The sequence below is a fragment of the Kryptolebias marmoratus genome, linkage group LG16 (assembly GCF_001649575.2).
Source record: "Kryptolebias marmoratus isolate JLee-2015 linkage group LG16, ASM164957v2, whole genome shotgun sequence".
NCBI classification, from domain to species: Eukaryota; Metazoa; Chordata; class Actinopteri; order Cyprinodontiformes; family Rivulidae; genus Kryptolebias; species Kryptolebias marmoratus.
Genome location: NC_051445.1, coordinates 16,576,571 through 16,590,574, shown reverse-complemented (window position 1 = coordinate 16,590,574; position 14,004 = coordinate 16,576,571). Strand labels below are relative to the sequence as shown.

Sequence of the window (14,004 nt, the reverse complement as noted above, 5' to 3'; positions counted from 1 at the left end):
ACACATATATGCACATAGACAATTACATGATCACCCATCTTTCATAGCAGCAGGTGAGAAATAAGCTATCATTTAAGGAACAGCAGTTCTTTAATGGCACAGGATCTTGTCTGCTAATCATCACACTGCACAGTTAATGCCAGCTGATACTGTCAGACCTGTACCCTGCTGAGCTTAGCAAGGCCTGCCGTTGTAGGATCTAACACTAGCTGTGCTTAAAAAAAATAAAAAATAAAAATCACCATTCTGCAGTTTACTCTGTGACAGCCGAAACCATCAGGGTTTGGTCTTATTTATCAAAAGTATAGTCGTTTTAATTAAGGATGGTTTTATCACTGATCCTGTTGTGCTAAACTCTGTCAGAATTATTGTTTAGTTAAAAAAAAATTCTCAATGTAAAATTTTAAAGAACTTAACTCTTTCAGCTTCTACACTGCATAACATTGTGAAACCGCTGAGGAAGTCTGTGGAAACCTCGGCACATACAGCCCAAGGCCAGAAACCAAGGACTGATGTACTTGATATTTGAGTCCTCATGAGAAACCTTCATTTTGCTGTGATTGGTTGAGGCACATGAGCTCTGGAGTATTTTCTGTAAATCACTGCCACTCGCAGCCTGCTCCTCCATAAAGATTTATATATAAAGTCTGCACAGAATCACAACTGAGGTCTACGAGCACAGCCTCACCACAGACGGACACAAAGACATTGGAGACGTTCAGTGGTCAGATGAGTCCATGTTTGAGTTAGTTTTTGGAAAGTAAAATAAGACTATACACCAAGTTGTAGGCACCAAAAAGATCATCCAGGCTTTAATTGATAAAAATGTGCAGAGGGCATCTTAAAGCAATGAGAGCACATCACTGACTGTGGCATTGTTGACTTGCAATAAAGGTGTTATTAATATGGAGACCTACACAATTCTTTTTTAAAGAAATACACGCTGATCATCTTTTTCTGGCCAAACATATGAGGATGAGGTGGTCTAGAAATATTTTTAGTGTGCTTTTTCAGTGCATGTTGAGGCTGTTCTCACCCAAATTTACATAGCAATGCCCGATTGCAATCAGCATTAGCATCCATCCAAGATGGATGCTAATGCCAGGTCTGAATGTGTGCGCCAAAGTGTGTGCTTGAGCTGCCCACCATAATCCAGATTTGTCTGCTGAAAATAGACAAAAAATGGGAATAACAAAACTCACAGACTGTTGAGCAGCTGAAATCTCATTCAGCAAAAACACCCACAGATTCTTCATGTGAAATGCACCTATTAGTGTCTTCATTTCCAAAAAAGAGGAATTAAAATGTATTATCATAAAAAAACTCAGATAAGATCTGCTTACATTTCCTAAATACAGTAAGTTCTTTCGGCTGCTTCCTTCTTCTGTGGCCTCACCACCAAGTTTAATAAAAACTGTGAAGATGCTAAAAACAATGCTTGATGTTTGTCTTTAAAATAAAGATTTAAAAAGATATAAATTAATTTAAGTTAATCTGGAAATGATGGTTGTAAAAGTTTAGCCTCAGACAGTCCTGGTCTTATATAAACCCTGGACGTCCATATTAACAAATCAAACAGATTGTAAGTAAAATTCCTTTCAGTTCACTAAAAGCCAGAGTCAGTCTGTGTCACACCAGGAGCAGAATAAAACTGATACTGAAGGAATGAGTGGACAGCAGGCTTTTAGCTCACAGCAGCCAGTACTTAAACTCTGCAAGACATGGTTAAGTAATTTGTAGAGTATATTTAGAGAAAAGAAACCAGCTAAGGTGGTTATTTTTTTTGAAAGCTGAGGAATTTTTTATGACACCGTTTTTGGTTATTAGAACTTTAAACACAACCACAGAACTTTAATTTCTTCTACAAAGTGTTCTTCCCAACATATCTGGGCTCGCACTTTTTAAATCTTATCACTAAAAGAAGGCTTGCTGTATTCTAAAATTTATCAATCAGTAAGTTTTTTTCTTTACAAATAAGATGAGAGTGTAAAACACGATCTATACACAGCTGGCTGGCTGCTGAAAGATAACAGGCATGTTTGATATCTGTACACCAACATGCATAAACACACCGGCAGGATATGTTTTTCCTATGCTGAACCCACTGTTTACATGTTTAACCCCTTACCTTGTTATTCATCAAAAAGGGAGTTCTTGACCCTTAGTCCTACTCTAAACCAAACAATATTTTTATTCTAAACCTAAAACAAAGCTAGCATTTCTTAAAGAAATGCGTATCGTCTGCCCTGCTGCCTTGCATGCCAAAGTTTTAAATAATTATTTCAGTAATCTGTTAGCACTCAGAGTATGTGATGGGAATCACTTTCAGCTACTACCAAACCAAATTTTAGCGCAATACCTCTAAAACGGACTGAATTACAGCCTGTTTTGTGTTTGCTAAAATTGACTAGCTGTGGTGGCCATCTTGAATTGAGTTGACAGCAAAAGTTAATCAGTTTTATGTGTACTTCCAGTTATTACTTTCTGAGAGTTTCTATTAAATCCACCCAATGGTTCGTAAGATATTTTGCAAACAAACAATTACATGTTTGTCCACCTTTCATGTAATAACCTAATCTTAACCTCTAAAAATCACATTTACAGGAAGGAATGGGTGTGTTAATGAAAAGATTTTGTAAATAAGACAACCTGACATGAAAGCAAACTGATTACTACTCTGGAACAAAGATGGACTGCTAATCCACACACGCACGCACACACACACACACACACACACACACACACACACACACACACACGCACACACACACACACACACACACACACGCACACACACAGGGAGACTTTCTATAGCACCATCTCTTAGGAGCTCAGCGGGACACTAGTATTATCACCTCAGAATATAAATATACATACAGAGCATCACAGCGAGAGAGAGAAGAGGAGCTTCTTCTATTGATCCACAGTGACACATTATTATTATCACTACAGCTGCACATGTAGACATGCTTGCTATATTCACTATTTCTACAGAGGCTCAGCAGGATATTATTATAATCCCCAACAGGTAGGAAGCAGAACACCAATCAAAGTTGGTGGTGCTGCAGTGAATGGAAGGAAGTTCTAATAACAGACGACTAAAGGAAATCCAGCTTTATAATCTGCCTGCTGAGAAGGAGGAGAAGGAAGAGGAACTGAACATCACAGATCAAAAACCTGCCTCTTTGAGTGTCTGGATAATAAAAACAAGTGGGTCCAGAGGTGCTTGGACTATATATTTTAACAAGTTTAGAGTACACAAGTAAATCAAGTGAACTAAAAAATATTTTTGAGGCATTTAGTGCTTGTCCATTTTTGTGGTTCTCAAACTTTCTCATTTGATCCCGTTTCCTTCATCCTCATATTTCCAGCTGTAAAAGCAGATCTGCCCATTCTCCAGAAAATCTCTGGTGTTCATGTCTGAAAATGGCCTTTTTCACACAATATCAACACTCTGCATACAGTGGTTTTACTCTCCCAGGCTCAGTTCTGCTGTGAAATGCTGTGCTGCTTTCGGAAGTCATGTTGCCTTGTAATCATGTGAACATAAAGGCAATTGATGTAAAAAATTAAGTTATTCATTTTTACTGCTTGCTTAGAGCTTATAAGCATGGGTTTTTTAACCATCGTGTTAAAGTGTGATGAAAAACATTACTTTGTTCACACTATTAGATATAGTGAATGATAAGTGGGGGGAAAAAAAACTCAAGGTGTCCACATTTTTTAAACTGCTGCAATATTTTTTCATGTGTAAATGTTTCTTCACTAAAAGTAAAAATCAGTCAACTGGTCATGTAGGTCAAATGGACACGATGCTTGATCCAAATGGTTTTAGGCTCTAATAGACTGAAATATTAAAAAGAACTCACTCACTCACAAAGAACTAACTTTGAGTAAATACATTTTCCCTGATACATTATGGTGTTATTAGCTCGCTTCACTCTTTTTTGCTTCGTGTTCAGCAGGTCTTTCAGAAAGTTGATTTTTGACTTCAGAGATGTGTGAGACGCTCCGGCAGCACGACTGGGTGTCGATGGGAGTGACTGATTCTCAGACCAGGCCTGATCCTTCGTTCTCTGGTGAAATGAGTCACCGTTTTTTGATTCAAAACAATAATTTTGTCATCGCTTGTCTGTGGAGTTGGCAACACATTTCCTACAGACCGTTTTGCTGTTAGCTGAAATAAATCAGCCACTGTATTTATGGGCTGTTCTTTAGTGAACTGCCCAACTCTCAGAGGAGGCAAATGTTTCCTTTTTTAAAGTGCATGTTTATTTTCTTAAGCCTTTCCAGTTTTAATGCATGCATTTTTAACTTTTATGTGAAATGTGTCCAGCACTCTCCAGAATTTGCTAATAGTGGGCTCCTCCACTGTATTTTATGATCACAGTTTGTGTGAATTATGAACGTTTCCAGTGAAACGTTTAGCTGATAACGTCTTAGTGCAAAGTATAGTCATGCTGGTGTTAAAAGACGAAGATGGCCAAGTTAAAATAAAAAAAAGAAACCTTCACATGCTGAAAATTTAGTTCAAAAAATAAAAAGTAGCATCATGATGCTTGGGTCTGTGTCAGATTTACAACCTATAAAAATGATTAAAGAAAAACAAATATGGGTGAACTTCCTCCTTTTTAAGAACCAGCTAAAGGTAACAATATTTGTGGCTTTTGTAAACATAAAATGTTCCAAAAATCCACACAGTTTATCTGGCATGATTGCACGCACCTCATTTAAGATCATAGAATTAAACACCAGAAGCTCTACATAAAGTCTCATCTCAATAAGGTTTGTTTTAAATATTTGGTAAAGTGTTGTTAAGGTTTTAAAGTGTTTGACTTCTTATGGTGTTGGTTCTCAGAGCGGTATAGATCAAATCTACTGATCAACAAAACAGGCAAAAATGTATTGAAATAAGAAATTATCTTTATGTATACAGTAACTGCAAAAAAGGTGCAACAATCACAAATCATTATTTGAACTTTTGCATTGTAACTAGACAAACTATTTCCTAAAATTGCAGTCAGTATGAAAATTTTGATGTACTTGCATTGTGCTTTGAGCCCAAGAACAAATTTGTTGCATTGTTATAGAAATTAATTACTCATCGTGTATATTGCTTGTCTGCTTCATCAGCAGCTCCTAACTGCACATGTAGCATTTCACAGAGAATGTATGCTGCACTTAATACAAGACTAGACTTTCTATGAAACAATGACACACTATACAGAAAAACAGAAACCGCGCCTCTAAACTAAATCAAATAATCAGTAATCAGATTTCTGTTTCTAAAACACTGCATTTTTTTAGTTTATTGTGATAACCGTTTACCCAGACCAAACCGAATAAGCCATCCCAAAGTGAATCAGTGCACTGAAATAAGAAGTACTCTTCCCCAGAGTTAGAAAACTCTGTTTTTGCCGTGATGAAAATGTAACAGTTTAAACCTTGTAGAAAACAAACACAATTACAAATCAGCTGCACTTAAAATGTCTCAGATCTGAACACGGAAATCCTCATAAAAAAAACAAAAAGCAAAGCAACAAATATAACAACAAATTAGAATTCTGCTTTTTGGTAAGTAAATCAGCTGATAAGCAGCTGAGGTGCAAAGTGCACTCTGAATAGGAAAATGCCACTTAGTCGTTCCGCTCTCTCATGTTGTGCAGAAGAAATTTAAATCTTAGCTTTTTAAACTTGTAAACACTAACATGGACAACTTTGTTTTAAATGTAAATCAGAAAAAAAACAGACTTCTCAATCAATGAACAGCCGCACAGACAGAAGCGACCAGAGTGAGTCACTCAAACAGCATCAGGTATCGTTATGTGAGTTTTCACAGATCATAACTTCTTTGCTTTAACTTGTTGAGTCAGATAAAGATGTATGCCACTCAGAATATTTTAAAAAAAAGAGAGGTATAGATTTCATTTTACTGGTTGCAGACGACCTCTGTGGGCCGTCGGACCCAGTGGATATGCACAGACACCAGACATAGTTTTGGCTTTCTGACCTGCCAAGTCAGTGTTAAAGACAGCAACAGTGACTGTTTTTCCAACCTCCAAACGCGACTACGGCAACAGCCGGGAGACAGCTTTAAGAAGAGGCCCTTAAGCGGATTTCATTTTGTTTACATTTTCATTTAAGCAAAAAGATTTACATGCAGTCTGCTCTCCTGGAAACAGTGTTTTTGTGTGTTTGTCCTACCTCCAGAGATCTCGTTGGCATCCTCAGGAGGTCCATCTGAGTCCGTCAGCCTATGGGGATCCGTCTTGTCCCGTCCATCCCCTCTTTCAGCTTTATGAGCTAGAATAGATTGATATTATGTCAGGAAATTCAGAATGAAATCATAATTTCAAAAGGTTATCTTTTAATTTTGCTCTGCTTACAATGTTCTAATACACTAAGAATATCAGATAGATCAAGAAAATGTTTAAATTCAGTGGGTGGCAAAAGTATTCAGTATTTTTTCTATTATGTTCCCAAACAACCTGGAAAAAAATGGATTTTTAATGTGTTTTTAAGTAATAATTCTACAAAGAAAAATCTTTAAATGACAATAAAACTTGTTTTAAGTAATTTTCAAAAATCTAAAACAGAAAAATGATTTGGCATATGTATTCACCCCCCACACATTCAAATACACCCACAAAGTTGCAGCATCATCTTTTGCAGCAGTTACAGCAGCAACTTTCTTTATTTAAGCCTCCACAAGCATGATAACATCTAACCACTGAAGGTTTTGCTCATTCTTCATGATCAAACTGCTCCAGGCCCTGGTGCTGCTTGTGTTCAACAATCTTTAAATCAAACCAGAGATTCTCAGTTGGACCGCAGTTTGGACAGTCCAAGTCGCAAATTTCTGGAAAACTCAAACCGGTTTCTCTCAAGAATTTCTCTATATTTTGCTCCTCTGACCAGTTTCTGTGTCCCTGCCAAAGAAAACCATCCTCACAGCATGATGCTGCCACCACCATGCTTCACTGTAGGGATGGTGTTCTCAGCATGGTGAGAGATGGTAGATTTGCCTTAGACATGATGCTGTCCTTGATGGCCTAAAAGTTTGAGTTTTGGTCCTGACTACCTCACAAAAGCTGGTAGTCAGGTCCACTATGTAGGACCAGAGCCTGTTGGATGTATTTCAACAGCAGTCTGTAGAACTAACCCTCAGGCCTGGATTAGACATCAACACTCAATCTGCTGGAGGAGCTGCAGGACTGCAGACAGGCACAAGCACTGATTAAAAGCCCAAACCTCAGGTTCAGAGGATGCTCAGCTACTATAAAATGGGGGTCCATGACTGTCTTTGCACTATTCAGGCTATTGTTTGGCTCTGAGCAGTCAAAGAGAAAGAATTATGGGGAAACCCTACATGGGTCCTGAGAAGCTTAGAACAGTAAGTGTGTTAGAACTTGTTCCCTTCATCCGAGGGACACAAAGGTTTAAATAAATGTCTTTTGGGGAGAGAAATGGGTCCACCTACGAGGCACCAACTCCCCTGGGCTCTTTACTCATCCCTGACCAATAATAACGTCATGTGGCACTTTGATTGCCCAAAGGCGGATCTTATTTAACTAATTATGGTTTCTGAAAGTAATGTTTGGGGCTTCAAAGCAAAGAAAGTTTTATTTCTTTTTTAGAATGATTTAAAACGTGTTTTCCCCATTTCACTTCATTAATCTGTAGGAGTTTCTATAGAATTATTACTTATAATGATATTCAAAATTTAATTAAATTTCAGGGTGTAAGGCTACAAATTAGAATACCAAGTGGGAGAATACTTTTGCAATCCTCTGTAAATGACAATAAAATCTGTTTAAAAAAAGAAAAAAAGCATAATGCACAAGAACAATGTTGAGGGAGAGGTATGAAATTTAAAGCATAAAAACAATGAGAAAAAAATCAGATCAAAAGAAAAAGTTTGATGACAAAGCAACAGAAAACATACAAGAAATAGAAAAAAAACTGAGATGCCATAAAACTAGCAAGGTTGTAGAAAAGACCAAAAATAAACCAAAATAGATTAAAGACTATTGAAGGTAATACTGTAGCGGTGCAGAACATAATATTCAGTGCAAACAAAAAGTTGAGTCTAAACATGTAGAAGGACAGAAGTAAAATATATGAAACAAACCTTTAAATCTGCCCTGTAGTGGTCTGCTCTGCTCTCTGCCTCGAACAGCAACAACACTGAAAACATATTCCTTCGAAGGTTTGTAGTCCGTTATCAACACATTAGTTTCAGATTTAGACACTATGACCTCCTTCTGTTGACCACCTGAAAAACCGAAAACAACCCAGACAGAAAGGTTAGACTCATGTCTCTGTGTTGCTTGAAATTAAAAAAAATGAACAAAATCTGGTCAGAGTAATAAAATGTGAATTCATCATAAGAAATCAATAATATTCTCCACTGTGAAGTCAAATCTTTGTGAGAAGGTCAAAGTTTGTTATACGAGCTGTTAAATAAAGACAAAAACAAAATAATAATAATAATCTGACTTCACAAATTTAAATACAAAAAGTCCACTCAAACAGAAAGGCATCAACTGAGATCCAAACTTCAGCCTCAGGGAAGTGAAGTGAAAACACTAAAGAATTTAAGTCAGCCAATCATATAAATATATATAATAATATAATCGTGATGAACGCTCGCTTTTTGCCTTTTGGCTGTGGGTGATAATGTTTTTGCATGTGTCTGTTAGAAAAATATCTCATGAACAAGTGGATGGATCTCAATGCAACTTCCCAATAGTAATCACCAGAGGTGGAAATTAGCACCCGCCACCGGCCAAATGCGGGTAAATATTTGAAGTGGTGGGTGAATTTGATCAACACACACGCCACTGTGGCGGGTTGGCAATTTGAACAGAAAAGGTGTTATTTGTCCTCCTGACATATAGGGGGCAGCAATGTGCTCGAGTTGCTGCTGTTACGTCGAGCCACGTTCCCCCATCAGATACGGTTCCCCCTGCGTCTCCGTAAATAATGACTTATCTATTAACAGAATTGTTTAGAGGGGCAAATATTTTTAATTAAAAAAAACAAACAAACATCATTCTTTTAAAAATAAAATGTGCTAATAATATCATAAGACAGAGGAATAAACACAGGTAAGGAGTTGTTGGTAAATTATTTTTGTCCTGTGTTTTAGAGGGGGAACAGATTATTTCAGACGGCTGAAATATTTGGTTCCCCCTGGTAACTTTAGCAAAAAAAGAACAAATGTCTCCAAATTCACAGGACTTGTTGTCCATGATGAGAGGAATAAACACAGTTAAGGACTTTTTGGTAAATTATTTTTGTCCCATGTTTTGGAGGGGGAACCGATTATTTCAGACGGCTGAAATATTTGGTTCCCCCTCTAAAACACAGGACAAAAGTATGCTTTCAAAATTTTTAATTTCCACCCCTGGTAATCACTGGATGCACATCTACAACGACTCAACTTCTGGAGTCAATGCAATTCAAAATGGCCTCCACAGCTAATCAACCTTAGCACACACATAAATGGCTGTAACTGTTAATTTGGTACAGACGTGGAGATAAAATTTGGTGTGGTAGTAGCTGAGAATCTTTCCCAGCTCATACTCCAAATACTAACTGATTAAGTGAGATCTATGCTTAAAACTTTGCCATTACCTATTAGAATAAAGTCTGTTAGCAAAATATCTTCTGAACAACTGGTTAGATTTCAGTGAAACTTTCAAAGAAATCATTGGATGAACATTTACAGCTGATTAACTTTTGTAGTCAACCTAATTCAAGATGGCCACCACAGCTAATCAACCTTAGTCAACACAAAATGGCAACAACTCAGTTATTTTTACAGATATTAAGCTAAAATTTGATTTGTAACACATACTATGAGTGCTAAGACCACACACAATCTCAGTATATCGATAAAGATCAAGCATTAATGTTATTTGTGAGGTTTGACCAAAATAAATATAATCCCATTTTTTTCTCAACATAAAATGACTCAAAAGGTTATGGGTGATATGCAGTCCTTTAAGAAATGCTAAGCCTTTATTTGTAAAAGATGCCTTACAGCATTTGTTAATTTTGCATTTAACACCCAACAGTAATAATTTTCATCATGACCCCATTATGGCTGCTGTGTGAGACAAAGTAAGTGTACTTTCTTCACTCTTCTCAGCCCTGCTCCAAATGGTGACAACTAATAACACATGTAGGACAGGGGGAGATTAATGCTGCAGACGCCAACCAGAGTCACTGCACTGATTCACTCCAAACTTCAGGCCAATCACACGCCTCTCGTGTCTACTGCTGCGGTAAACGCAACAATCCATCTCTGCTGCAGGTGCAGATACTGTAACACCATCATCTCGCAAGTCACAGCTAGTTTGCAACACTTCCTGCACCTTTGAGACTGAAATATAGACACATTTTCATATTATTCCTCTAAAGGTTTATGTTCATCGTACAGAAGATCCAGGTGCGTACGATTTTAAAAAACTGAACTTGTTTCCTTTGGGTCTGGCAACTTCTCCACTGAGATCTAAAACAAGAAAGAGACATCTGGATCCAATCACAGTCACACCAGTATTTATGTTCACACACACAACACTCACACACTATTTCAATTTCAGAACTGAAGTCAGATTATTGAAGACATGTCCAGTATTTTGATAATAATTCAGGTTGAGAGCAAATTCACCAGGGACAGACACACGGCCTAAAAAAGACAAGCTGATGAGTAAAACTGAGCAGGTTTTAAAGATAAAGAACTTGTCCTGCTACTCGTTTTTGGTTTTGAGAAAAGTAACTTATCTGCTTCAGTGAAAATCTTGTTGCACTATCTGCTCAATCTGAGAAAAACAATCATGTTAAATCAGAAAGTTAGCTCCCAATCCACGTGATCTTTAATGTTTTATTCTCATCAAAAGGACCAGCTGTTTAACAAATTTTACAGTGCCCATCGTTGACCTCATCTGAATCAGACGCAGCGATCCATCAAATAAGTCTTATTAATTACATGAATATAAGAATGATCTTGTTTCAATTCCAATTGAAAAGTGCATTTGCTAAATGCCACAGTGATCATGCAGCCATTCGCCCTTAAAAGTAAGAAACCATAAATTTGAATTATAGTTCTGTTTTTGGCGGAAAGACGAAGCAGAAATCTGCAAAACGAGGCTTTTTTTTTAAACTAAAGGTTATGTGTAATAACCAGATTTTATGTTTCGCCCCTTTTCAGTCATACATATATATTTTTTCTGGCTTTAAGAGAATTGTCTGCAGTATGGTATCACGCGCAGCATTAATAACATACTGTATGCAGAAGGTGTTGCAGCACCAGTGAAGGACCTAAAGCTTGGCTGCAAATGCAGGTGCACTGCGATTACATGATAAAGTGGATGTCAGCAGTGTTTAGAGTGATTCCTGCTACACTGTGAATGCACTCTGTCTGCACACTTCTGACACATGCAGACTAAAAGCAGGACGTGAACGCATCCATCCTAATGTCTCCGTATAGTAACGATGCAGGCTGATATTAAACTGGAAAATTTATAGAAATTTTGAAAGGTGCCAAATCCGGCACTGCCCAAAAGTCCAACATAACTTCGGAACAATTTAAGATAGGAGAAAATGTTAAAGCTGCTGCCATTGGGTTATTATGGTCACCATGGTAACCACACACCTGTGTTTCTCCCTGCTGCCAAGTTAAGAGGCAGACAAAAACGCAGACTGAAAATCAAGCCTCAAACGATCACTGGGCGAAAACAATAAGTTAAATCTTTTAAATTCTTGAACTGCAAGCAGCAGAAGACTCTGATAGTCGCATGTGAATTTTTATGTTTCTAGTGTCTAGTTTTATGTAGGACAAAGACTCTTCAAATTCAGGTTTGAAGAGAATATTTAGAGCTAAAATATAAGTAGGTGACAGAGTTGACTAATAGTCAGTAGGTGGAAGCTGAGTGTATTCTTTGTATTCTGGGGTGATGTGAGAGAAAACTTTAAGTCTTATAGCAGTGAGAGACACTGGGTGACAGGAAACAAAAATGCTTCTGGTTTGATGTATAATTGTGAGAATAAGAAGAGTTTGGAAAAAAATTTGGAAAGTGTGTGACAACTGTCAGATGAACATTTTGTGGAAAAGTCTGTAAAAAAAATCCTGACAAAATGAGATTGTGTAAAAACCGTTAGATATCAAAATGCCAGTTCAGGCGTGTAAAATCCAACTTTCTGTGAGCCGTTTAAACTTTGAATGATGTTTCTACTATAAAGTCTGTCTGAGCTAAAGAGCTCCAAACAGAACTTCATTTTCTCATGTGTTTTGCCAAAATCATATTAAGTTCTTTTTTTACTCCACATTCCTCTTCCAAAAGTATGGCACACCATACATTTGCCAAAAGTAAAGAACACCATTCTTATTCCAGCTGCACATTTTGGGTTATAATTTGCATTAAAAAAAAAAGATGCACACAAGATACAGGCCAAAGACATTAAACATGATAATAATAAAGGTGCATCAATGCTCATTGAAGCAACCTTAAACATTTGCATTTAGCTGTCCTGGACTGACCTTCATCATGAATTAGTACAGATCCTCCTACTGTCCTGTGTAGCCATTAGTCCCGTTTTTATAATCTGCTGACAGGCTCCCATATTCAGCAGAAACACTCCCTTCAACCCTCCAAATTGGCAAAGCTGCAGAACAAACTTTGAGGCCTCCATATCTCTCAGGAGTGTAATTCTTTCAAAGAAGTTTTGATAAGTAAATTACATAATCCTTCTTGGCAGGTAGAAAATCCAGCTCCTAATTCCTTCCTTAGGTGCCGTGAGTTACACTACTCTTTGGCAAAGATTTGCGTGTACATGTGCGTGTGCATTTAAAATTTCCTACCTGGTATGCTGTTGTAGAAAAATAAATAGCTGTCAACGTCTCCTTTGGGCTCCCTCCATGAGACAAGGAGTTTGCTGGGACTCTGCACTTTAAAACGCAGCCTCCGTGGAGCTGAAACTGAAGAACAAGGTTACTGTTAAATCAGATTTAATAAAGCAAAAAATAAATAAAGACTTAAAATGATTTATGTCTAGCAAAAAGAATTAACGTTAAGTAAAATGTTCCCAGCCATCACTCAACACATGATAATTAAAACAAAGTTAGCAGAGATACAAACCCCAGAAGGTAAGAAAAGACTTAAAAAGAAAACAGAAGAAATATATTTCAGGTCTGGACAAGTTTTAATGAAACCTTTAGAAAGCAGTCATTGGGTGCACATCTATAACTGATCAACTTTAAGAATCAATACTTTTCAAGATGGCCACCACAGCAAGGAGACCTTAGCAACAAAAATGGCTATATCTCACCAATTTTACAGATAATGAGCAAGAATTTGGAGTTGTAGTAGCTGAGAATCATCACCAACATATACTGTGTTAACAGTTGAAGCAAAATCTGTTTTCAAAACTTTGCCATTGACTATTAGTCAACTCTGTCAGCAAAATATCACAAGATCCATTGGACAGATGTAAATAAAACTGAGTGATCATTGGGTGTCCATCTACAACTGATTAATTTTTTAGAGTCAACCCACTTAAAGATGACCACCACAACAAACGGACCTTAGAAAATGCAAAAATGGCAAAATCGCATCCATTTTTATAAATATTTAGATAAAATTTGGTGACTCAGTAGGTGGATTTTTCTATAATTTCTCATCATAACATGATTTTAGTTTCAAATTGTGGCCTGAGTGGTGGTGGGTGACATACATCCTTCAAGGAATGCTAAGTCTTAAAGTTTATATTTAAATGGTTTGCACTTGTATAGTGCTTTATCTAGTCCAAGGACCCCAAAGCGCTTCACACTACAATCATTCACACATTCACACACTGATGGTAGTTAAGTTACACTGTAGCCACAGCTGTCCTCGGGCGGACTGACAGAAGTGAGGCGGCCATTACACCGGCGTCACCGGACCCTCTGACCAGCACCAGTAGGCAGGGCAGGTGAAGTGTCTAACCCAAGGACACAAC

General features: G+C 37.4%; 1 protein-coding gene across 5 annotated transcripts in view; it reads right to left on the bottom strand.

Moving 5' to 3' along the window:
* col14a1a (collagen, type XIV, alpha 1a) overlaps nucleotides 1–14,004 on the bottom strand; it is a 130,313-nt gene that overhangs the window by 98,453 nt on the left and 17,856 nt on the right. For all 5 annotated transcript variants that reach the window (XM_037980140.1, XM_037980143.1, XM_037980144.1 and 2 more), the window contains 3 exons: nucleotides 12,869–12,985; nucleotides 8,132–8,275; nucleotides 6,205–6,303 (listed from right to left, as the gene is read on the bottom strand). In XM_037980140.1, the coding sequence (XP_037836068.1) occupies nucleotides 6,205–6,303; nucleotides 8,132–8,275; nucleotides 12,869–12,985 (360 nt within the window). The remainder of the gene's footprint in view (nucleotides 1–6,204; nucleotides 6,304–8,131; nucleotides 8,276–12,868; nucleotides 12,986–14,004) is intronic.